This window comes from Setaria viridis, chromosome 3, assembly GCF_005286985.2.
Source record: "Setaria viridis chromosome 3, Setaria_viridis_v4.0, whole genome shotgun sequence".
NCBI lineage: Eukaryota > Viridiplantae > Streptophyta > Magnoliopsida > Poales > Poaceae > Setaria > Setaria viridis.
In genome coordinates this window covers 43928040-43951401 of record NC_048265.2, presented here as the reverse complement: position 1 = coordinate 43951401, position 23362 = coordinate 43928040, and the positions used below count along the sequence as shown (strand labels likewise).

Here is a 23362-nt window from a genome sequence, read left to right as displayed (position 1 = left end):
AGGGCGCCGGTGCAGAGGCGCACGACGACTGTCCCAAGTTGGAGGATGAGGACCGGCGGCGGAACGCGGGGGTGGACCGGTGGGTCCAGGATCTGCGTCGAAGTGCGGACGGCGGGCGTCCTCGGAGTAGGAGGAGCTCCGTCCACGACTCTAGCCTTGACTCCGACTACGACTCCGACTCCGACCTCGACTCCGGGCACCGACCCCCGAGGTTCGTGAAGACCATCATTCGGGAGTTCGTTGGCAGCACGCAGTGGCCGATGTTGACGAAGACCAACTCCATGGAGTGGTCCTCGCAGTGGCGGACCTAGGATTTTACCACAGGGTATGCTGAAAAAAATCTTATGCAATTCGATAAAATTATTTACAATTTGGTAAAATCATATTCTAATTCGGTAAACCACATGCACTAAATAACATGATAATTCTTAAATTCAAAGATTAATCTAGAAACAATAACAAATCATAATATAAATAGTTGGAATGAAATACAAATAGTTTGAAATGTAGCATAAAAGAAAGTTACAATATTACTTGTCTGCTTTGTTTACCCGCTGCTTTTTGAATGACATGAATGTCTTGATTATATCTTGTTTATTCACTTGGAGGAAAATATCCCACTCGCGGCCAGTGGCGGAGCCAGCCATAAGCCCTGGGGGGCTCTTCTTCTTCCTCCTTTCTCCTTAAAAATGGAGGAGGGACTAGGGGGGCTCTATTGTTTTTGGGTGGGTAGGGGGGCTTGAGCCCCTCGACCCACTGCTGGATCCGCCGTCCATCAGTGCTGCGGTTGACGACGTCATAGGGGCTGCAGTCAAGGACGCCATCCGCGGCGATGGAGGAGGGCGTCGAGGCGGCGGTTTAAGGCATCGTGCAGTAGTGGACAGGCGATGGTGGCAGAGGGGAATGAAGTGATGGGAGGCACCACGCGGGGATAGGTGTGAGGAGAAGGGACGGGATGGTCGTAGGATGATCGAAGGGCCTACAATCATTGGTTCGTGTCGAGGGACGTCCGTGGAAGCGGGTGGAGGCGTCTCCTTGGATTGTAGGGCGCTGGAGCTCCCCGCGCCGTGATTCATGACGACGGACGGTGCGTACGATATGGAGCGCGGGACCATGAGCGGAGGAAAGGGCGACGTATGACGTTTTAGACTCGACGTTGGTTTTTTTAGCTCTAGATTCCATTGCAATGTATCATATAAGTTTTTTATTGTTCTCATTTAATGTTGGGCCCTTTGTGCCGGAAAAATGGGTTCTTGGGCTCTCTGGACCAAAACTTGGGCCGTTGGCTCGGTGCTTTTTGGGCCGGAAAATCAGGGACCAAAGCGTAACAGAAACAAAACCCAAGGGGCTCAGCTGCCAAAACCACCGCACCCGTCTTCTCCAGTTCTCTCCCTCCCAGTGCCCCCTTTCTCTCTCCAGATCTCACCCGCCATGGACCTCCTCGACGCGGGCCACCGCCACGCCGCCCCCGCCGCCGACATGGACGGCGCCGTGGCCTCCGCGCTCCCGCTCGCCGGCGCCGCGTACCAGCCCTACGTATCCGAGCTTCTCTCCTTCTCCATCGAGCGCCTCCACAAGGTACGTACGCCTACGCCCACACCCACGCCGCCTACCAGCCCCCTGATTGGCGGTGGTTGTGATCCCGTGACGCTTTCGTTGGTTTGGCGTGCGATGGGCAGGAACCGGAGCTGCTGCGGGTGGACGCGGAGCGGGTGCGGCGGCAGATGCAGGAGGTGGCAGTGGAGAACTACGCCGCCTTCATCGCGGCGTCCGAGGCGCTCTCCTTCGTCCGCGCGCAGCTCGAGGGATTCGACAGCCACCTCGAGGCCCTGGTAATGCTGGCCGGTCCCTCCCTGCTCCTACTATCCTTTGCTCCATTGCTTCTCCTGTGTGCCTCATTGTGTTACTAGTTGTTGCTTTATGCGAATCAGTAAGTAGATCTTGCGCAGTCAAATGCAAAATTCAGTTGATTGGAGGAATGCTGGTGGAGTGATTAACCCTGTTGCTTTATGGTGGTAGCAAGCTGATCACCTGATCTCGTTATTGCTGCACCCAACAGATGTAGTTATCTCACAAGTGGAAATGCAATTCTGCTTTGCCTTATTGCAGTCATTCTTGAGTTGAACTTAGACCAAAAAATTTCCTTGCAATGTATTGATATTGAAAAAATCAAGGTCAACTGAATGTAGATCAAAACATGAATAGCGGTACCATTTCTGTATAACTTAGCCATCATTTAATTAGCCTAATTATCAATGGAAACATACAAAGTTTGTATCTCGAAATATGTGCTTGCACTATAAATTTGCATAGAGGGAGTATTTGAGAGGCTTGGGTGAACCATTGCTAAAAGTTGGACATGTCACTGGTGTATCCTGTCGGAAATACCCATTAAACAGTATGACGGAGATGATCTTGAGCACCTGGTATAGCCAAAATTATGTTTAAACACGTTTTGTGAAAGAAATAAATGCAGATTTATAGGTTGTATCCATGACACAGATATTTGTTAGGTGTGTAGTATTTGTTAACCTACGGAGTCTGTTTATATGCTTAAACAAGGTTTCTCAACAACATTGGAAATTGTGCAAGTCTTTTTGATTGCTTGATTCTCAATAACATTGCAAAATTGACGCATCTCCCGTTTCTTTCAATGTGGTATACTAACATTATATTCTTGTTTGATTCATGCTACATTGAAAGAATGATGTGAAATATTTGACCATGTTGTTTATGCACTATTGTAGATAGAGGAGATACCAAATTTAACGTCTGGCTGCACTGAGTTTGTTGAGTCAGCACAGCAAATTTTGGAAGAGAGGAAGCTCAATCAAACATTACTAGCCAATCATAGTACCTTGCTTGACTTGCTTGAAATCCCACAACTGATGGACACGTATGTAACTTCTTTTTTCTTACCATTTCCCTTGGTTGTTTACTTCATGTTTGAGTTGTCGGTGTTACTAATATATCATTTGATTTTTTAGTAATGCGTAGTTTAAGCTGTTATTATTGCTGAATCATGACAGTCAGTAAGGTAATGCTTGTAGGTGCATACGGAATGGGAACTATGATGAGGCACTTGATCTAGAAGCTTTTGTAAGCAAAATTTCAAAGTTGCACCCTGAGTAAGTTTTGTAACATAAATGCTGTCGCAGCACCTGACATTTGCTGTTATATTAACCATTCACTGTTCCAATTGAAGTTTACCTGTTATCCAAGGATTAGCTGCTGAAGTCAAGAAGACAGTACAATCACTAATTTCTCAGCTTCTCCAGAAACTTCGATCAAATATTCAGGTGAAGATGCTGGTGTAATAAAAAAATACTAATGACTATTTTGCATTGAGCATGACTCCTATGGACTGATCATTCAGATTATATTAAGCATGTACATATTTCTTTGTTATTCAATACTTTCTCTTCTCACACCCAAATTGTTTGATTTATCCATCCTGAGCATATATGTATCTAACATGTCATTTTATTTTCTACAGTTACCTGAGTGCCTCCGTATTGTAGCACATTTGCGTCGAATTGGAGTTTTCAGTGAATCAGAATTGCGGTTACAGGTATTCTGAATTTTTTCATAGAGTTTTCTTTGCTTGATTAGGCTTCAAGAGATATTTCGCTTTCTTGTTCATTCATAATGAATGGAGTTTGTGTGTGGGTCAGCATGTGTGCAAGCATATTTATGTTATAGTAATGTTCATGACCCCTAAAATTTAATAATGCAGCAATTTTTTTATCTGCTTTCTTTCATATGTTGTGCAGTCAGTTTTTTGGAAATGATTTGAGCATGTTCATCTTCATCTTCTAACTCTGATATAATTTCTAGTTCTTGAGGTGCAGGGAAGCTTGGCTTTCTGGGATTCTTGAAGATCTGGACCAAAGGAATGTTTATGATTACCTGAAAGGCATGGTGACTTGCCACAGGGTGCATCTATTTGATGTTGTTAATCAATACCGGGCAATATTCAACAATGACAAATCTGGGAATGAGGAGAACTATGATGGCGGGCTGCTTTTCAGCTGGGCAATGCAACAAGTTAGTAATCACCTCACAACTCTTCAAGTTATGTTACCAAACATAACTGAAGGTGGGTCTCTGTCCAACATTCTTGATCAATGCATGGTAAGAACTGGCATCTGATCCCTTTTCTCTGGATTATGGTTTTATACAAGACTTAGCAGTGGTACCTGAATCATTCATAAATTTGAAACACGTTCATTCATGTTGCAGTATTGTGCAATGGGTCTTGGCCTAGTTGGGTTGGATTTCCGTGGCCTACTTCCACCAATCTTTGAAAAGTAATGTGTTTAAATTGTAGAATTTTATTATTAAGACTGAAGATTGTAAAGGGGCTTTATTATTCATAATGTTATGTGTTTTTTGCAGTGCGGTTCTAAATTTATTCTCAAAGAATATGAGTACGGCAGTTGAAAATTTCCAGGTAAAGCAGTTTTCTGCAACCTTTATACTCCCTCCAACTCATATTATTTGACGTTGCTCAGTTCATTTTTGAACTAGCCAACGTCAAATAAAATGATATGGAGGTAGTATATGTGGACATACTACTGTTCAGTTATAAATTAATTATACAATGAATTTATTTTTACTGTGTGAGCTTTTGAACTAACTTTGAAGTTCTTTGGATTCTCTGTCTTACTTCAATATTAGTGTAATAACATCTTATTGAAACTATAATACCTTGTACCATGCTAGGTTGTTTTGGATTCACACCGGTGGGTTCCGATGCCATCTGTTGGCTTCGTAGCAAATGGAGTTGTGGATGAGACTTCTGATGATGTGACTCCACCTTCCGTTTTAATGGAGCATCCACCTCTTGCAGTGTTTGTTAATGGTAATTTCTACTAAAGCACACTTATTTTTTGCTTCTACATCACCATAGGTTGACTCTAATTGAGCATATATTTGGTAACCAGTGTGTACATGTTGAAATATTCATGTTCTTAATATTTTGTGTGCAGGTGTTTCAGCAGCAATGAATGAGCTGAGACCATGTGCGCCATTGAGCTTGAAACATGTTCTTGCTCAGGAGGTGGTGAAGGGATTACAAGCAGTTTCTGACTCCCTAGTTAGATACAATGCCATGCGGATGCTGCGTGGGAATGAGTCCGCTCTTTTCCTTTCACTCTGCCAGGCATTTATCGAGGTGCGTTGAGTTTTCTATGATATAGCAACGGGCCAATGGTTTTGAATCTGGCAATAGAACATAACATGTTACACTACACACGAAGTGAAACTGAATGGCTCAAAAGTCTTGAACCCATCAAGTCTAAATTGCACACATTAAATATTTGTCTTTAGACGTACGGCTCACATCTTAATTTTTCATGTCAGGTCGTACACCCTTATTGTGCCGCATGTTTTGGCCGATGCTACCCGAACGGAGCAACACTGATCACAGAGTGCCAGAGCACATTCAACGGTGTCAGCCAGCTACTGACTGTACCCGCAAGATCAAACAGTTCTAGCATTGAAAGAAGGCAATCAGGAGGCATCGACAGAAAGCAGTCAGGGAACATCGAAAGGAAGCAGTCGGGGAGCATCGAACGAAGGCAGTCGGGAGGCATTGAACGAAAGCAGTCCATTGAGAGTTCTGGGTCAACCGTCACCGATAATGGGCTACCAACTGATGGATCAGTGTCAGAGGTCAACAGTGATGCTGCAACCCCAGCCTCAGCAGTTCAGGATGGTGCGCAAACCAGTCCTCCATCAAGCAAGTAGCTTGGATCTCTGTTCTTGGAATCTACTGAGGTCCTTCATCAAGGCCTGGTTTTCTTCAACCAGAGAGGATACTGCTGCAAAGCGCAGAGTTGCATTGGTCGAGTTTGGATCAGTGTTGCTGTCGCTCCTACAGTGTATACAAGCTTCTCATCACCAGATATTTGTATCTTGATTTGTACAACAGTCAAATCTTTAGCCGTTCATTGTTACTTGTGATCCCATACCTAGATCTTGTAGAGTGTTCCACAACCTGAACAATAATCTGATAGTACGAACTGTGCTGGCTGCATTGTTGACTGCACATTTTCTTCAAATTGAAGAGCTGATATGGATTCCATCCTTGTAAAAGCATCATGGGTATATAGAGCTATTTTTTTTGTCCCCTATCTGATGTCCAGCTGTAGATTGAACAGGGAAAAAAAAGGTGAGAAGCTACAGAAGAGTACAAGCAAAGTGTCAAATGAAATGAAAGAGTAGCAGCCGGATGATGAAGGAAACGGTCAAATGAAATGAAAGAGTAGCAGACGTAGATGTGCTTCGGCCGGTGGCATACGCGTGCGGCCCATGCCATGGTGCATCTCATCGCCTTATCTTATCGGGTACCCTTCATGTCACGGCACCAACAATTCAACGGCAAATGGTACCTCTCAGCAAAGGCATGGAGGATTGGAAGGAGAGAAAGGAAGCACATGGGTGTAGATGGTAGGGTCCAAACCCTTTTCTTTTTGATAGAAAAAGGGGTCTACGAAACATTACACTTTTGCGAACTTGCCAAAGTGTGTTTTCTGCTGAATTCCAAGTTCTACGTCTAATGTTGATCACGTAGTATTGATGGCAGAAATATGGTTGTATGACGATGAGTATGTGAGAGGTGGAGTATTTTAGCGAATTCACGTGACCTTTGATGTGTATGTTTTATTTATTAAAAGTATGCTTCCCTTGCCACATCAGTTTTGATACTAACAAAATAATGCCATCATGTAGTACAACTTGTATCTCGTAAGTGAAAGCTAAATAGGATATGTGCTATTTTTCTCTTTTTCAAAGGAAAAAGTCCATATTACTCCTTAAAGTATAGTTAAAGTTCAGATAACCCTCTAAACTATGTTTCAATTTACCCCCTAAACTATGCTATTTGGTTCAACTTACCCCATCAATTTGTCATTTTTTGTTTCTCCATACACAGGTTGAATTTTAATTTGACAGGGTAGTGGACATCATAATCTATATTAAAAAAATATTTTGTGAATTTTTTTATCATTAGTTTTTATATGATTTTGTATCTCAATGATAAATCTTATCATTAAATATTCTACCTATCAAAATAATGATAAAAAATTCATGATATATTTTATTAACATGTCTTATGATGTCTGTTATCATCTTGCAAAATATGAACTTAAAAATTCACTTGTGCATGGAGAAACAAAAAAGATAAATTATGTTAAGGGGTAAATTGAACCAAATTGTATAGTTTAGGGGTAAACTGAATCAAGAAATATTTTAAGGGATTATCCAGACTTTGGTTATACTTGAGGGGAATAATTTGAACTTTTTCCTTTTGCAAAATACAATATAGATGCAAGTATACAAACATTTATTAAGAAGAATAAAATAATAGTTTTAGGCATCAATATATTTTTTTATTCTAAAAAATATACATATAGTGGGCTAGTTTATGTTATAACGTATCGCACCCTCCGCCTCAAATTGTAGGTCATTTTGATATTTTTAGATTTATATATTTTTCTATATATCTAGATATAGTGCATATCTAGATAGATAATAAAAACTTTGAATCTACGAATGACAAAACGACCTACAATTTGGGACGAAAGGAGTAGTAATTATTCTACACAAATCTAGCCATATCATCTCCAAATGCTCAATTAGATATAAAAAGGACAATATATCTTATAAAAAATATAAAAATATAGTGACGGACGAAGTTTCTCTTGATATTAAGATCTTTATTAGTTACGAAATGTCGTTTTTAAAAAAAGATATTGGTTTGCACAACGAGCAAGAGGCTGGACAAGGGGACAGTTCGTGATAAAAGCGGTGGGCCCAGCTCGCGAGTCCATGACGACCCTTCTCCTCCGGACCAATAAAACGAGAGAAAAATCGGCGGCCGTTCTCCCTCCCCACCTCCGCTATCGCGCCGTTTTACCGGGAGGCCCCTGCTCGCCCTCGCTATTTACAGCCCTCCCCCCCCGCACCTCTCCGCCGCCGCCGCCACCGGGGATGGGGGGAGCGCACTTCCCCGGCGACAACGACGCCGGCGAGGTCGACGCGGCCTGCTGCGACGGGGAGGTCGACCTCCGCGACGTGGGGAAGATGGAGCACGGGTGAGCGCGCGAGCGCCTTGATTAGCTTTGCCTTCGTCTTCCTCCCTATTTCCCGTACCTTGCCTCCGGCGGAATCTAGATTTGGTCCTGTGGGCTGTCGAATCATTCAGTGCTGCGTAGCCGTTTGAAATTTTGTCGGTGAATTGGGTCATTCGGACTTCCCCCGATCCGCGTCTGCTATAGTTGGCTGAGCGTATTCTCATCGGAGGATTTTTTTCTTCTGTTTTTGCAGGTGCGAGCATTACCGGCGGAGGTGTAAGATCGTGGCGCCCTGTTGCAAGCAGGTGTTCCCCTGCCGCCACTGCCACAACGAGGCCACGGTGAGCTTTAAGAGGAGACGCGGTTGTGTTCCTATATGTTCTGCGAGAAACCTGATGAGTTGAGATTGAATTAGTGGTTTCTGTATGCTTATGTTTAGTCTTAGATCATGATTGTGTTCATCCCTGTCTAACAGTAAAGCAGGCAACTTGTCTAGACTTCGACGTGCTAACTGATTTGCTAGCGTACTACCATGTACTTTTGTTTCCACCAAGGGGAATGTTTCTACGTAGTTCTTAGTCTTCTTCGACAACATGGCAAGCTGTAATTGAATTTTTAGCTTAGGTGTATGCTTATGTCAGTCTTAGATCTTGATTGTGCTTATTTTTATGGACCTGTTGGGTTGAATCTTAGTAAGATAAGTTGATTTACATAAACGGTGTCAGTCATGTTTTGGAGCATAGTGTTTATGTTAATATATCATGAAAGAAAAAGAACCGTTCTTGTGATAAATCTAAAAAAGTGGCCATCCTTGATAGACTAAAATTATAAAGCTACAATTTTAAGATGGGAATTTGACATGTAGAATCTTCAAACTCATATTGGTTATATGAAGAAAATTGGAATATATGGTTTTGTGTACTGCGTAAAGAGCATCTAATGATAATGCTGTTTGGATCAATTGGTTTATGGCACATTCTTCTCTGTAGGTTTCAGGAGATCGGCATACAGTATGTCGCCAAGATATTGAAAAAGTACACCTCTCATGCCCTTTATAATTTCTACAAACGAGTTTAGTAGAATCAGAAATTATGGAAGATTGACTTCCTTTGTTCTTGCAGGTAGTTTGTCTACTCTGTGATACTGAGCAGCCGGTACGAATTATATTGTTGCAAAAAAATTCTTTCAGTACTTGTATCACGTGAGGATGTCATTATGCTTGAACTGAAACTTAAATTTATTGTTCAGGTGTCACAAGCGTGTGTAAGCTGTGGAGCCAATATGGGAGAGTATTTCTGCGATATATGCAAATTTTACGATGATGATGTAAGTTCTAAGTTCATTTTCTGTTCTTACCTGCTTTGTATCGTTCCTATCAACCAATGCATTTTTCTTCTCTTATGGTTCAGACAGAGAAAGGGCAGTACCATTGCAATGATTGTGGCATATGCAGGTGAGCAAGCCAAAAAAAGAAAACTTTGACCAATATATAATTAAGCAAGATTCTGACCCTGCGTCTACTCAATTCAACCAGGGTTGGTGGCAAGGAAAACTTTTTCCACTGTGTGAAGTGTGGTATGCTTTGCTTGAACCTTAATTATGTAGTTTTTTAGTTGAATGTTCTTCCATGTGCAATCTACCATGCTAATCTATGCAGTATGCGCTCTTCGAGAAACTGGCATGATTGAGTGATAATACTTTTGAGTGGAATAGTTATTTTGATACTAAACTAATTACTGGTGGAAAAATGCAACTAGGGATTCAATTATTTCTTTTCTAAAATGAAAAGGTTCCATGCCCTCATGGTGAAGTCTGCAGATTGTACCAATATACAATTGTTGAGACTGCCATGTAGGGTGATAAAATATTTAGTATAGAAGAAAGTGCACTAGTTTTAAAGTTATACACTGGTAAACCTACATTTGGGTAATCTTTGTGTCCATGCTTACTCATTTCTTTCAACAATGAACTAGGGTCTTGCTATTCTGTTGCACTGCGTGATAACCATCAATGTGTGGAGAACTCAATGAGACAGAATTGCCCAATCTGTTATGAGGTATTGTTGATAATTTGTACTGTTTCTGGAACAAAATAATATGGATACTTTGTACTGTTTCTGGAACAAACTAGAAGTTATAACTAGAACTTTGTCTGCAGTATCTATTCGATTCATTACAAGGAACAAGAGTTCTTAACTGTGGACACACGATGCACATGGAATGTTTTACTGATATGGTGAAGCATAACAAGTAAAACCCTACACCTGTATTAATTTGGATGCATACTTCATTACCATTCTTTGAAACTTCCGAGGTAGTGGCATTTATGATAGTTTGTATCATCCTTTTGATGCTACAGATACACTTGTCCAATATGCTCCAAGACAGCTCTTGACATGTCACATCACTGGGAGATGTTGGATCAAGAGGTACTATGTTTTTTTTCCCTACTGAAAATGGCTTGCAAACTGCCAGAATCAAACAAACAATGGTAGTAACCTCAGAAGCTAGTATGTGTATTCTTGTTCTTTGAGGAAACTTTCCTTTCAGATGAATTGATACAGTAAAATTAGTTGTTGGTTGGATTATAAAAAGTCAGTCTGCAAATATATGTGTGCTGACTTTTCAATGTTCTGGGAAGCTATATTCTGCTTCTTTTTTAGCACTTGCTGAATTACTGATGGTATGTTATTATTTTGTAGATTGAAGCAACAATCATGCCTCCTGTATATCGTTACAAGGTATTTTTTATTTAATTTGACTCAGCTATGACTCCAACTATTTACTTGCTTATACAACTCACAATTGGCTTGGCTTAGTTGTGGCTTTCATCCTTGGATAATAAGTTTATAATAAGTTGATTATCGCTATATAATTCAGAATACCTTAACTTACAGCACTTTCACAATCTGCCTAGAACAAACTTCTGCAGCCTTCTATTACTGACGAATCAGCTAGCATCCCACAGGGGGAAGCCCCCCTTGTATGGTCTTTCTGTGCTTATTTAGGCGAATCTTTTCAATCCATGACAACTTATTGTCATCATGCATGTATGCTTTTATCTAAGTAGTGCATTTCTCGTTTGTGCTAAAACCTGCCAGATTTGGGTGCTTTGCAACGACTGCAACAAGGTCTCAGAGGTGAACTTCCATGTGATTGGGCACAAGTGCAGCCACTGCAACTCGTACAACACCCGCTCGACATCGCGCCCTGTGGATTCGTCAGGAAACAGCTCACCGACTACAGACTCGTCCGACAACAACCTGTAGAGCATTCTTGGTGCCAGCCTACACCTGGCATAAGAAAGCAACGCAAGAACCATACGATAGAAGGAAGGAACATTGTTTCGCGGAGCGCGATCCTGCCAAATGCCAAGACCCCCCGAGCCGCTTAGCTCTCATTCTGTCAAGATTCAATTCATTCCTTGAATCCACGGCTGTTGTTGACTCCCAGCTGCCACATTGCTGCCCTGTTCTACCTAGACGAACAGCATGGCCGTCTCCTGAACGCCGCCATTGTATCAGCACTTCAGCAGTGGGTGAAGTGGAACCCAGCATGTTATGAATCTGCTTGATATACTGTCTGTAACCTATAGTAGTAAGAAGAACATGCCTGTCTGTTGTTTACTTGGTGGTTGTGTGCCTGACTGCCTGTGATGGTCTGTTTCTGAGAATTGCAGTCCTGTCTGGTAAGACTAAACCATGTTTTATGATGTGTACTTGTGTGCGCTGAGAGCTCAGTCAAAATTGGTCTCTGGCAATTTACGTGCATAAATAAATCTTAGAAATGTTTTTTTACAAAAAACATCAAACGGCACGGCTTGTCGCAAGTTGTCGCCGGAATGATCCAAACCGTTCGCCCCGGAATGGACGGACGAGATCAGCGGTGGGCGACAGGTTCCGTTGACCGCGGATCTCACCAACGGTCAACGCTGGCACGGACTCTGGGACGCGGACGGTGAATGCCCCCCTCCAATTCTGCCACCTCCCCGGCCCTCCGCCGCCGCCGCCCTCCTCGCCTCCGGCGTCCGGGCGCGGCCGCCGCGCTCGAGGCCTTCCTCCCTCACCACGGTACGTCAGCGCCTCCCACCGTCCGTCCTTCGTTTGTTCGTTCGCTCTGACACTCCGATGCGGCGGTGGCTTCGCGGAAACCCGACCCTGCCATGGCCAAGATTCGGGTCGGGCCCGCCGTTTCCTGGGCTCCCCGCGTTCTAACCCGCTTGCGGCTCCCACGGCTGCTGGTTACGGCGCGCACCTGTTCAGCGCGCCACGGCCCACGGCGCCGCTGCTGCTCGGCAGCGGACGTACTTCGCCCGCTTGCCTCTTCAGTGAACTGAAAGGGCGAAAAATGCATACGCGTTCTTTTCTTTTGCGGCCATTATGCGGCTTCACCCCGGTGCTCGATTCGTGCACCAAATGTGAATCTTCGCCTCTCTGCTCTCAAGATTGCACAAATTGAATCGAGCGTATTTGCGCTGCTGTGCCAATGTTGATTTTGGGGGCTTTCGTTCCCCAGGTCAGCCATGGCTTCTGCTAACTGCTTCAGCAGGCAATTCTTGTCCAGCTCATGGCTTGTGCTAACTGCTCCAGCAGGCGATTCTTGTCTTTGCCAAAGCACCTAGCTTCATTCATGGATCAGAACAGCCCAAGTGCTGAACAGGTCAATCACTGCATACTGAATCCATGCCGTGATCCAAGATAGTTATACTATACACTGAATTTGGTTGGTCGACTGCTTCCATTTCTCTGTGCACGTGTTCAGGTTGGCTTAGAGTGCATATTAGTGCCTACCAGAACAAAACTGCCTTTTCATGGGATCAATGATGTGTTCATTATGTTGTGTCGCTGCTTAAGGCCACTGCTGCATAACAAGTGCTCAAGGAGGCACATCAAATTCATAGACCGTGCAATCTGTTAAACAGAGATGCTTGCATCAGACAAGGGGGCGCTCATATGGGCACTTTGTAGTATGGCTACATTGTCCCTCTCTGGGTGCCCATTTGAGAGCACTTGCATTGCAGATGCCCCAGTGAGGACCACGTTTACTGAAAATTTAGATAAAAAGATATGCCGCCTGAGAGGATCACCCAACTTGCAAGACTTACGCAACTATGCATCGTGCATTCCGTACGTTGTGCATATCTTTCCTACAGAAAACCGTATCCCCCTTATCTTTCTCTTCTTTTTAAAATAGTGGCACATGGACGAAGTCAAAAAAGATGCACCGGTGGCCATCGCTACTACACCGGTGGCCATCGCTACTACTGTGGCGCCCCGCCGCACCTTGATCCTGAGGATCGACAGAATGGTATACCTCTACTTTGACGTACAGCTACATGTTCGATGCTGAGGGAACCATCATCCTGCCGAGTGCTGAGGCATCGCTGTATCAATTCGTCACAGAATCGATCCATCAAAGTCACATGGTACCAATGCTCCTCTCAGTGTCAACGTTAGTACAATCTTGCATATTGTTCTCTGTTTTATTCGCAGTACACAGTTCTAGTGCCACTACGCCACTGATAAGGGCCTGCATAAAGGTGATTCTTTGCAAAACAGTGGTATCAACTCTGAGATTTAGGCCATTTGCTCAAGTACAAATCGTATCTGAAAACTTCATGATCACTCTATTAGTTTTTGTGCTTTAGTTCGGTCTGTGGTTATTGCTGTATGGATTTTTTTTCTTCATATTCTGTTTGTCTTTCTCCTTATCCTTGCAGATGCATGCTTCTGTGTCAACTACACACTTGAATGCTGAGATGCAATCCTTCTTTGAACAAAATGTGGCTCTGAAAATATCATGCCTCTTTCGCCGAAAACATTGGGCTTCTTGAAAGAACAAAGCAAAGAGAGAAGCATCCAAATCAACACAGCTCATCAAAAGAGGATTTTCTGAAGGTGAAGATGAAAGGATGATAGAGTCAGTCTCTTAGACTCATATCATAGGTAGGATAGAGTCAGTGACATCAACTGGTGTCAATTGCTATGTTCAAATTGGAATTCAAATTGCTAGAATGGATGGGTTTCACGATCTGTACCTGTTAAAGCTAGTCTAGTTTTGATTTGAGCTAAGGAATGATGTGCGCACGGCTAGGAAAAAGTGAACTTTGTAGGTTCTACTAGACCACTTGCACAAATGGCATGGCATGTACCAAGGCATAAGATTTTCATAGGTGTCGGCACTTCATGAACTTATTTAAGGCATATAGCAACAGTGTAATCCTGTAGGTTAGGTCTTGTGAATCTCATGATAAGTAATCATAAGCACAACGTTGAACTGTGGCATCACACGCCTATATTTCTTTAGAGAAGATGAAAGCACTTCAGAAATCATTCTAACTAAAAGTTGACTTTTATGTCTGTGAGACTTTATTTGAACTATAGTTGAACAAATTGCAGTGGGTTGAACTGGTGATGAATGAAGCTTTGGTTACTTTCACTCCTTGAAACTCCTACATTTTCTTTGCTTGAAATGACACACGGTAGGTTTTGATCTTTTGAAAGGTCAACTAACATTCTTCTTGCAGGAGCCGCGAATGATAACATCCTTGCTGAGTGCCTCTTGCGAAGTTGAGGAGTCAAGAACTAAGCAAACACCAAAAAGAATCAAAGGATTCTGGAGCAATGGAGATTGCTCTACAAAACACTAGCCTTTTCTCTCTCCTTCCTTTCTTTTCCAGGTGGGAACTATCAAGGCAGATATAAGGGATAAGAATATCTCTATCCAAATATGCAATCTTTCATGCTTGTGCCGGTTGTTTGCGTCATGTACAAAAAAAAGTTGAAAAAAACTAGAGAAAAGATCAGATAATAATATATCTGACTTTCTTCAGATGCCTGCAGCATCATACAGGTAGACAGCAACTGTGCCACGGCACCTTTTGATCTAATCATCCTAACTTTAGCTCACAGAAGTTTTTTTGTAGGGAAGGATGCAGCAAAGGATATGAAAAAGCAAAGATTGCAGCGTCGGATCGTGGCATCGCAATGCCTCACATCTGGTAAGGTCAGCCTGGTTTACAAAGCAGAGGCAGTTCAATTTGCTGAGAAAAGCCGAGGGCAAGTTGGCCAGATTCCACGCCACAGATAAGGCCGGTCAGTGAGGCGATGAGGGCTGGCTGGCTATTTTGGATGCTATTCTGAAACCAGCTGAGGGGATTGATCCCTGGTTCGTTTGAAACTGGCTCGTTCAGCCGGTCGGAATTGGTTCTATGTGTCGTATGACAAAGTAGTGGCCGTACCATACTGGTATGGCACATCATTGCTACGACAGACACATTTTCTGTATAGGAAGGGTGTGCATGGAGCAATAGCATCTGTGGTATTTTTCAGGCTGAGGTAGGCACTGCATGCAATGTGTCCTGTCGCAGGTGGAGAATGCATATGAATTCTGGTCTATGCAAGGCCGTGTGCATCCATTTATCTGTATACTATATGCTGGTTAATTGAGAGAGAAATTTTTTTAAATGTAAGCCCCATTTCAAACAGGGAAATATTCTTGAAAAATCCTAATATTCCAAACATGCCTTGATTGTTGATTGTAAATCTTGATGATAGCTTGCCATCTCTACTTGGGTAACCAAACAGATGTAGAAAGAGAACAAATCTTCCTTGTACAGTTTCCTGGTGAAATTGATTTCCTGTTAACTTGAGAATAATATCAGCACATAGCAGATTTTGATATTCCAATTACATTCAAATCCCAGCAGATTGGGCATCTGCACATGCAGTCACGTCTGGTACATTATCCCTTGCAGGTTGCAGCAAAGGATTCCAGCCATCGCAATCCAACCTGCACTGCAGCAGTACGTTCTCTATCACTTTTTTTTTTGTTCACATGTCATTTGTCAAATGCGAAGATATCTGAGGTATCACAACCTAGGGGATCAAATCCCAGCAGTAACAATTTCTGGGTTAACTAGCTTGTTATGTTAAGAGTACTGGTGGATGAGCTATCCTTCTTTTTGCTAGTCATATGTTACTGAAAGTTAAAATTAGCCATAGGTTTTGGAGAAACATGAGACGGAATTGGTTGTTGCACTGAAGAGGCAATTTTTGAAAAAATATTATTACAAATAGTAACATGTTTTGGTGTTTACATGGCCTATATAATGTTATAGGCCGTGAGCTTTTGGTATTATATTATCTTCTATCTTAAAGAAACTTTATTTATCTACTAAATCATCTGTTGTATACTTATACTTATTCTAATACAATGACCTTTAACTTTAGGAACTGATCACAAACATTAGTACAGAATAAAATATGCACTCTATTTAGCTTGTCAGTGACAAAACATGTTGCACAAATATTATTGTGGTGCTCGACGACAAAAAACAAACTGTCCGATTCATTTTTGTTCCTTTTTATCTTCTGAGATCAATCCATATCAACTTTATATATATCCGACCACGAGCACATGTGATTTGCAAATAGCACCAGGTGGCCTCTATACACCCCTGCAATAACAAGCTAATTACGACATGGCCACATCATATCAACAGATTCTTTTCTGTCATTCCCTTTTTTCCCCAACTTTTGTTGATAGATTACTTAAAAAATTATTCTTGTGTGATCAACTTTAATTGCAAAATCACGGAAGGCTCTATCTCTGTCTCTGAAGAATCTGGGTGTGCTTGCTTTAATTTCAATCTATTCCATAGCTGTACCTAGATCTAACTACACCTGGAATTGACAAGAAATTGACATACTCCAGTTTCGTATTCCTGTACCTAGATGGGTCCTCTATTAGATTAAATTCCTGAGCATATATAGTTCTTTCAAGTTAGCAGCAAAAATAACTCAAACTAGGGCCTACCTTCTAGCAAGATTTTTGGCACATAGGGCGGTATCTATTAGTGAGATTACACTGGAACATCATTCGTAAGAGTAACCATACATTAATTAGGTATTCAACAAACAAAAGCGTTGTTTAATTTCATTTGACTCTTCTAACTTAGTTCACAATATAATTTCCCATTTTTACTTGTAAATTGTGATAGAATAAGTCATGTGTGTGTTGGGTGTGCGTTTCATCAATCTATGTGCCTACGTGCACTTTACCTACTTAGATGCCATTTTGATGTTTTTAGATACTTTACTTAGCTTCTAAGACACCTACCCATGGTTGGCCTATCTGTATCGCAAGGACCCCTATGTGGATGTGGTTAATGAGAAAGAGTTCCATTTAGGCCAACAATTGGTATCAGAGCCTTCTTTCTCACCTACCCCTCTCTCTCCCGTGCTCCTCCTCTCCTCTCCCATGCGCACCCTCTCACTGAAACCCTAGGCGGCGCACGGATCGGGGTGGAGGCGCAGTGGATTGGGCGCGACACCGGCAGATTTGGTCGGCGGCGGCGCGATTCCGTTGCAGCAGGTGGCGGCGTGTAGCAGCGGGCGGTGCGCGTGCAGCAGTGGGCCGTGTGTAGCAGCAAGCAGCGTGGCTGCAGGCGGCATTCGGCGGCCCGAGGGGCGGCGAGCGGCAGCGGCAGACGCAGCGATGCGCGACAGGCGCGAACGCGTGGGCGGCGCGCGTGGGCAGGAGCTGCGGCGCACGGCGCCAGGACTTGTGATGGGCGACGATAGGCGACGGGCGGTGGCTTCCAGTGCACGGGTGGCGCGGCAGGCAACGGGCGACGGCGTGCACAGGGGCGGCGCGCGAGCAGGATGTTCCAGGCACTCATTCCAGGCATTCTTCTTCCCCAATTTTTCCTTGACATGGCAGGCTCCAGGCGGACGGCAGGAGGTGATGGTGGTGCTAGTCCGGTGACCGGCGCGACGCTTGTGGATGACGCGGGGCGCGCGACCGGTGCGGTGCGTGCGGCCGGTGCGCTACCAGGGCGCTTGGCTCGCTCCCCAGCCCGCTCGCGAGCCTCGCAGTCCTCTTCCTCCTACCACTCGACCATGACCAGTTGGCAATATCGCAGGACGGCGGTCGAGGAGGAGGCGGCGGTCCAGGAATAGTGGTAGGAGGAGGCCGTGGTGGCTGTAGCACGACTGTGCGATGCCGAGGTGCAAGAAGCGGCTGCAGCTCGGGCAGCACGCGTGGCGGCTGTGGAGGCCGCGGCGATGCGTGCAGCCGAGGCAGCCCGCCTAGCCATGGAGAGGTACAGGCGGCAGCGAAGGCCGCCACCCAACAGTGTCTGGAGGTGGAAAGGCTGCACGAGGAGGCGGAGGCGACGCGTGAGATGGCGTGTTGTGATGAGATGGAGCTGAGGTGCGCAGTGTAGGGTGCTGGTGCTAAGGCGCATGGTGACCGGTCCAAGTTGGAGGAGACAAACCGGTGGCGGAACACGGGGGTGGACCGGTGGGTCTAGGACCTGCATCGAGGTGCGGATGGTGGGCGTCCTCAGAGTAGGAGGAGCTCCATCCACAAGTCCAGCCTCGACTCCGACTACAACTCTGACCTCGACTCCGGGCACCAACCCCTAAGGGTCGTGAAGACCATCATCCGAGAGTTCGTCGGCAGCACGCAGTGGCTGATGTTGATGAAGACCAACTACATGGAGTGGTCCTCGGTGATGAAGGTGAAGCTCCAGGTGCGGGAGATGTGGGATGTGGTCCGGTACGGTGACATCGACAGCCACGAGGATTGGCTAGCGCTCGAGGCGTTGCTTGCCGCGGTCCCAATGGAGATGGTGGCGAACCTCTCGAGGAAGAGAACTACCAAGGCTGCTTGGGACGATATCGCTGCGGCTCGAATTGACAACGCTCGCACCCGCAAGTCCACTCTGCAGAAGCTTCGGCAGGAGTGGGATCGTCTGGTTTTCAAGCCAGGCGAGGATGTCGACGACTTCGCCCTCCGCCTCTCCAGCCTGATACAGCAGCTGGAGCGGTACGACGATGATGAGATCAACGAGGAGAAAGCCGTGGCAAAGTTTCTGCATGTCATCTTGAAGAAGTACTTGCAACTCGCTATCTCCATCGAGACGCTGCTCGACCTCTCAACATTGTCAATTGAGGAGCTGACGAGGCGACTCAAGGCGTTCGACGACCATGAGGAGATGACACCTGGCGGGCCCATCACCATCGGTGGAAAGCTCCACCTCACTGAGGAGCAGTAGATCGCCCGCCGGAGGGAGCGGAAGAAGGGGGAGCCTTCTTCCTCGACAAGCGGTTGCAGGCGCGGCAAGCCACGCAAGGTGCCCAAGGTGCGAGGGGCCACCCAGGGCAGTACCGCCGGCGAGCGCAAGCTGGCATGAGACGACAAGTGCCACAACTGTGGCAGGACTGGCCACTGGGCCAGGGAGTGTCGTCAGCCGAGGCGCGACCAGGCTCACATCGCGTAGGGTGTGGAGGAGGAGGAGCCGGCTCTATTCCTGGCTCACGGGAGATGCTTCCAGTGGCATCAGCAGCGACGGCTCTCCTCCATCTCGACGAGCCGCGCGCACACATCTTCCTCGACGATAGTACCGACAACAACAAGATCGACGGCTGGTTCCTCAACAGTGGTGCCACGCACCACATGACCGGGTGTAGGGAGTACTTCTCTGACCTGAACGTTGACATATGCGGCTTCGTCAAGTTCGGCGACTCTTTGGCTGTGGACATCAAGGGCATTGGCTCCGTTGTTCTAATCGCCAAGACTGGCGAGCATCGACTCCTCAATGGAGTCTTCTACATCCCCGCGCTGAGAAACTCGATCATCAGCCTTGGGCAGCTGGATGAGAGTGGCTCGCATGTGGAGTTCGACGGCGCAGTGCTCCGGATCTAGGATCGACGATAGTGCCTACTCGCCAAGGTGGAGAGAGGGAGAAACCGCCTCTACGTCCTCTACATGGAGGTGGCACAGCCCCTCTGTCTCGCTGCTCACTGCGACGACGAGGCTTGGCGGTGGCACGAGTGCTTTGGGTACCTCCACTTCGAGGCCCTGAAGCGGCTTAGCACCGAGGAGATGGTGCAGGGCATGACGTGTGTCGACCACGTGGAGCAACTCTGCGACATCTACATCATGACGAAGCAGAGGCAACACCCCTTCCCTTGCCAGGCGAGCTTCCGAGCCTAGGAGCAGCTTGAGCTTGTGCCCGGCGACCTCTGCGGGCCAGTGACACCAGCTACACCTGGAGGATGGTGCTACTTCCTAGTACTCGTCGACGACGTCTCCCGGTACATGTGGGTGGTCCTCCTCAACACTAAGGGAGCTGCTGTGGATGCCATCAAGCATGTTCAAGCTGCTGCAGAGAACGAGTGTGGCTGCAAGCTGCGTATGCTACGCACTGACAAGGATGGCGAGTTCACATTGGCTGAGTTCGCGTCGTACTACGCCGACGAGGGGATCCAGCGCCACTACTTCGCGCCGTACATCCCGCAGCAGAACGGTGTCGTCGAGTGGCGCAACCAGATGGTGGAGGCCATGGCTTAGGCCCTCCTCAAGCAGAGGAGGATGCCAGTCATCTTTTGGGAAGAGGCAGTGTTGACAGCCGTCTACATCCTCAACTGCTCGCCCACCAAGGCTCTCGACGGCATGACACCATACGAGGCTTGGCATGGGTGCAAGCCGGCGGTCGCCCACCTTAATGTCTTCGGCTACCTTGCGAATGTCAAGGAGTTGGGCCATGTCGGCAAGCTCGACGACAGGAGCACCTTAGAGGTGTTCATCGGTTACACGATGGGGGTGAAGGCGTACCGCATCCTCAACCCGGAGACACAGCGTGTGCGCACGGCGCGCGATGTTGTGTTCAACGAAGGCGAGGTTGGGCGTGGGGCAAGATGGTGGATGACAGCTCGGCTCCAATGTATGATGACTTCACCGTCGACTACGTCCACTTCGAGGGAGCTGGGGAAATGGGTAGCTCTTCTTCGCCGAGCGTGCCTACTCTAGTTCCTGAGTCTCCACCAAGTCTGGCGAGTACTACTCCGGCTGCAACGAGCTCTCCACTACCACCACCACAGCTGGCCACGCCACACACCCCTGCACCAACAACTACTTCTCCGAGCATGCCTGCACCAACATTGGCTCACGATGAGCATAGCCTAGTGGAGTTCCGCTCTCTCACAACGAGGACCGCGTCGACCCGTACCACGATGGCGAGCCTTTGAGGTATCACGCTATGGAGGACATCCTCAGCAACCAGCCGGTGCCAAGACTGGTGCCTCACGACATGGAGGTGGAGCTGTACCTCACGTACGACGATAGTGAGCCTTACTCCTTCGCTGAGGCTGAGGGACACGCGGCATGGCGCCCCGCGATGAAGTTGGAGATGGAAGCTGTTGAGAAGAACCAAACTTGGGAGCTAGCTGATCTTCCTCCCGACCACCGCACGATCACCCTTAAGTGGGTGTACAAGCTGAAGAAGGATGAAGCTGGTGCTATTGTCAAGCACAAGGCTCGCTTGGTGGCACGCGGGTTTGTGTAGTAGGAGGGAGTTGACTTTGACGACGCCTTCGCTCCTGTTGCACGGATGGAGTCCGTGCGTCTGCTCCTCGCGCTGGCAGCCCAGGAGGGTGCTGCGCCTACGCAAGGCCATCTACGCCTTGCGGCAGGTACCGTGAGCTTGGAATGCCAAGCTGGATTCCACCCTGAAGACTATGGGCTTTGAGCAAAGCCCGCACGAGGTGGTCGTCTACCAGCGGGGCATCGGAGGCAATGCTCTGCTGGTGGGCGTCTACGTCGACGATCTAGTGATCACGGGCACACGAGGAGTTGGAAGCGTTCAAGGAGGAGATGAAGGCCACCTTCCAGATGAGTGACCTGGGGCCTCTCTCCTTCTACCTAGGGATCGAGGTGCACCAGGATGACTCCAGCATCACACTTCGATAGACTGCCTACGCCAAGCGCGTCGTTGAGCTGGGTGGGCTCACCGACTACAACCCAACTCTCACACCGATGGAGGAGAGGCTGAAGTTGAGCTGTGGCAGCACGACTGAGGAGGTGGATGCTACATAGTACTGGCGGCTCGTGGGGAGCCTTCGCTACCTCTCCCACACGCGGCTGGACTTGGCATTCTCCATCGGCTACGTCAGTCGGTTCGTGTAGTGATCGACGACGGAGCACCTGTAGGCCGTCAAGAGGATCCTTCGCTATGTTGCGGGGACTCTCGACTATGGCCTCCACTACCCGTGGTGTCCCAGGGCGGCACACTTCATCGGTTACAGTGACAGCGACCACGCCAGAGACATCGACACCAGCAAGAGCACGAGCGGCATGTTCTTCTGCCTTGGCAAGTGCCTCGTCAGCTGACAGTCGGTCAAGCAGCAAGTGGTGGCCCTATCCAGTTGTGTGGCTGAGTACATTGCTGCTTCTTCCACTCCGACTCAGGCTCTCTAGCTCGCTCGGCTTCTCGGCGATCGCCTTTGTAAGGATGCTGAAGCAGTGGAGCTCAGGGTGAACAGCAAGTTCGCTCTGGCTCCGGCGAAGAATCCTGTCTTCCATGAGTGAAGCAAGCACATCAGAGTGAAGTACCACTTCATCCGGGGCTGCTTGGAGGAAGGGAGTGTCAGGACGAACTACATCAACACCAAAGATCAACTCGCCAACCTTCTTACCAAGTCCCTTGGAAGGATCAAGTTCCAAGAACTCTGCTCTAGAATTGGGATGGTCCAGTTGCCGCTCAAGACACGCAAGGCTTAGGGGGAGATTGATAGAATAAGTCACGTGTGTGTTGGGTGTGTGTTTTATCTATCTATGTGCCTATGTGCACTTTACCTACTTAGATGCCATTTTGATGCTTTTTAGATACTTTACTTAGCTTCTAAGTCACCTACCCATGGTTGGCCTATACGTACTTAATGAGAAAGAGATCCATTTGGGCCAACAAATTGCACCATTAATATGGTTATACAGTGTTTTTTAAATGAAAAAAACATAGTCAGATGAATCTTGTTCTCTTTGTGACAAAAAAAAGAAACAGCATATTTCCACATCAGCAAGGGTTCACTGATATGCCCCTTAAGCTGCTACCAGTACCACCTTGGTTCCCAATATGATCTACGGTGCTCATCTCTTCTTCCTCCGGGTAACCACCTCTACAGACACTAACTTTATAGGGACACGCGGGCTTGGTGAACCTAGATCCTTACACTAATTGCAACCTCATCTTCCTTGAGAAGGCAATAATTTTGCAGAGATAACTTTGGACACACATAGGCCATTTGCATACATATGAGATTCTCAGTAGGTCAACACAACATAGCATTCCAAGATATATTCCTTGGGCCCTATTGAAAAGACGGCTTGCACATTATCCAAACACATATTGATCTCATGCCTGCATACCATCCTTTTCAACAAAGTGATCAGCAAACCGTAGAGCTTTTGGCATCCAAATCTACAAATATGTTACATTGA

General features: G+C 46.4%; 2 protein-coding genes and 2 long non-coding RNA genes across 5 annotated transcripts; 3 read left to right on the top strand and 1 right to left on the bottom strand.

Moving 5' to 3' along the window:
• The first annotated feature begins 1378 nt into the window (after window positions 1–1378).
• Window positions 1379–6137, top strand: LOC117850045 (conserved oligomeric Golgi complex subunit 8). The gene is made up of 12 exons (XM_034731824.2): window positions 1379–1578; window positions 1680–1832; window positions 2748–2896; window positions 3051–3128; window positions 3206–3299; window positions 3497–3571; window positions 3838–4134; window positions 4243–4310; window positions 4399–4453; window positions 4726–4864; window positions 4992–5176; window positions 5365–6137. Exons 1-12 carry the CDS (start codon window positions 1432–1434, stop codon window positions 5749–5751), a joined length of 1827 nt encoding a protein of 608 aa, XP_034587715.1. The 5' UTR covers window positions 1379–1431; the 3' UTR covers window positions 5752–6137.
• On the bottom strand, window positions 5216–6583 carry LOC117850046 (uncharacterized). The gene is made up of 2 exons (XR_004639169.2): window positions 6278–6583; window positions 5216–6149 (listed from the first exon to the last, which is right to left on the bottom strand). It is a non-coding gene; the product is annotated as an uncharacterized lncRNA (long non-coding RNA).
• Window positions 6584–7891: 1308 nt separating this feature from the next.
• Window positions 7892–11703, top strand: LOC117849555 (E3 ubiquitin-protein ligase MIEL1). Of its 2 annotated transcripts, none has more exons than XM_034731137.2 (12): window positions 7892–8099; window positions 8332–8419; window positions 9068–9112; window positions 9200–9232; window positions 9327–9404; window positions 9488–9531; window positions 9613–9653; window positions 10052–10134; window positions 10236–10327; window positions 10437–10506; window positions 10780–10818; window positions 10975–11142. In XM_034731137.2, exons 1-12 carry the CDS (start codon window positions 7996–7998, stop codon window positions 11083–11085), a joined length of 828 nt encoding a protein of 275 aa, XP_034587028.1. In that variant the 5' UTR covers window positions 7892–7995; the 3' UTR covers window positions 11086–11142. The 2 variants fall into 2 exon arrangements, with proteins under 2 accessions (XP_034587028.1, XP_034587027.1); XM_034731136.2 differs by lacking the exon at window positions 10975–11142 and adding an exon at window positions 11179–11703 and having other exon boundaries at window positions 7896–8099.
• Window positions 11704–14030: 2327 nt separating this feature from the next.
• Window positions 14031–15742, top strand: LOC117849556 (uncharacterized). Its single transcript, XR_004639051.2, has 2 exons — window positions 14031–14929; window positions 15003–15742. It is a non-coding gene; the product is annotated as an uncharacterized lncRNA (long non-coding RNA).
• Window positions 15743–23362: the final 7620 nt, after the last annotated feature.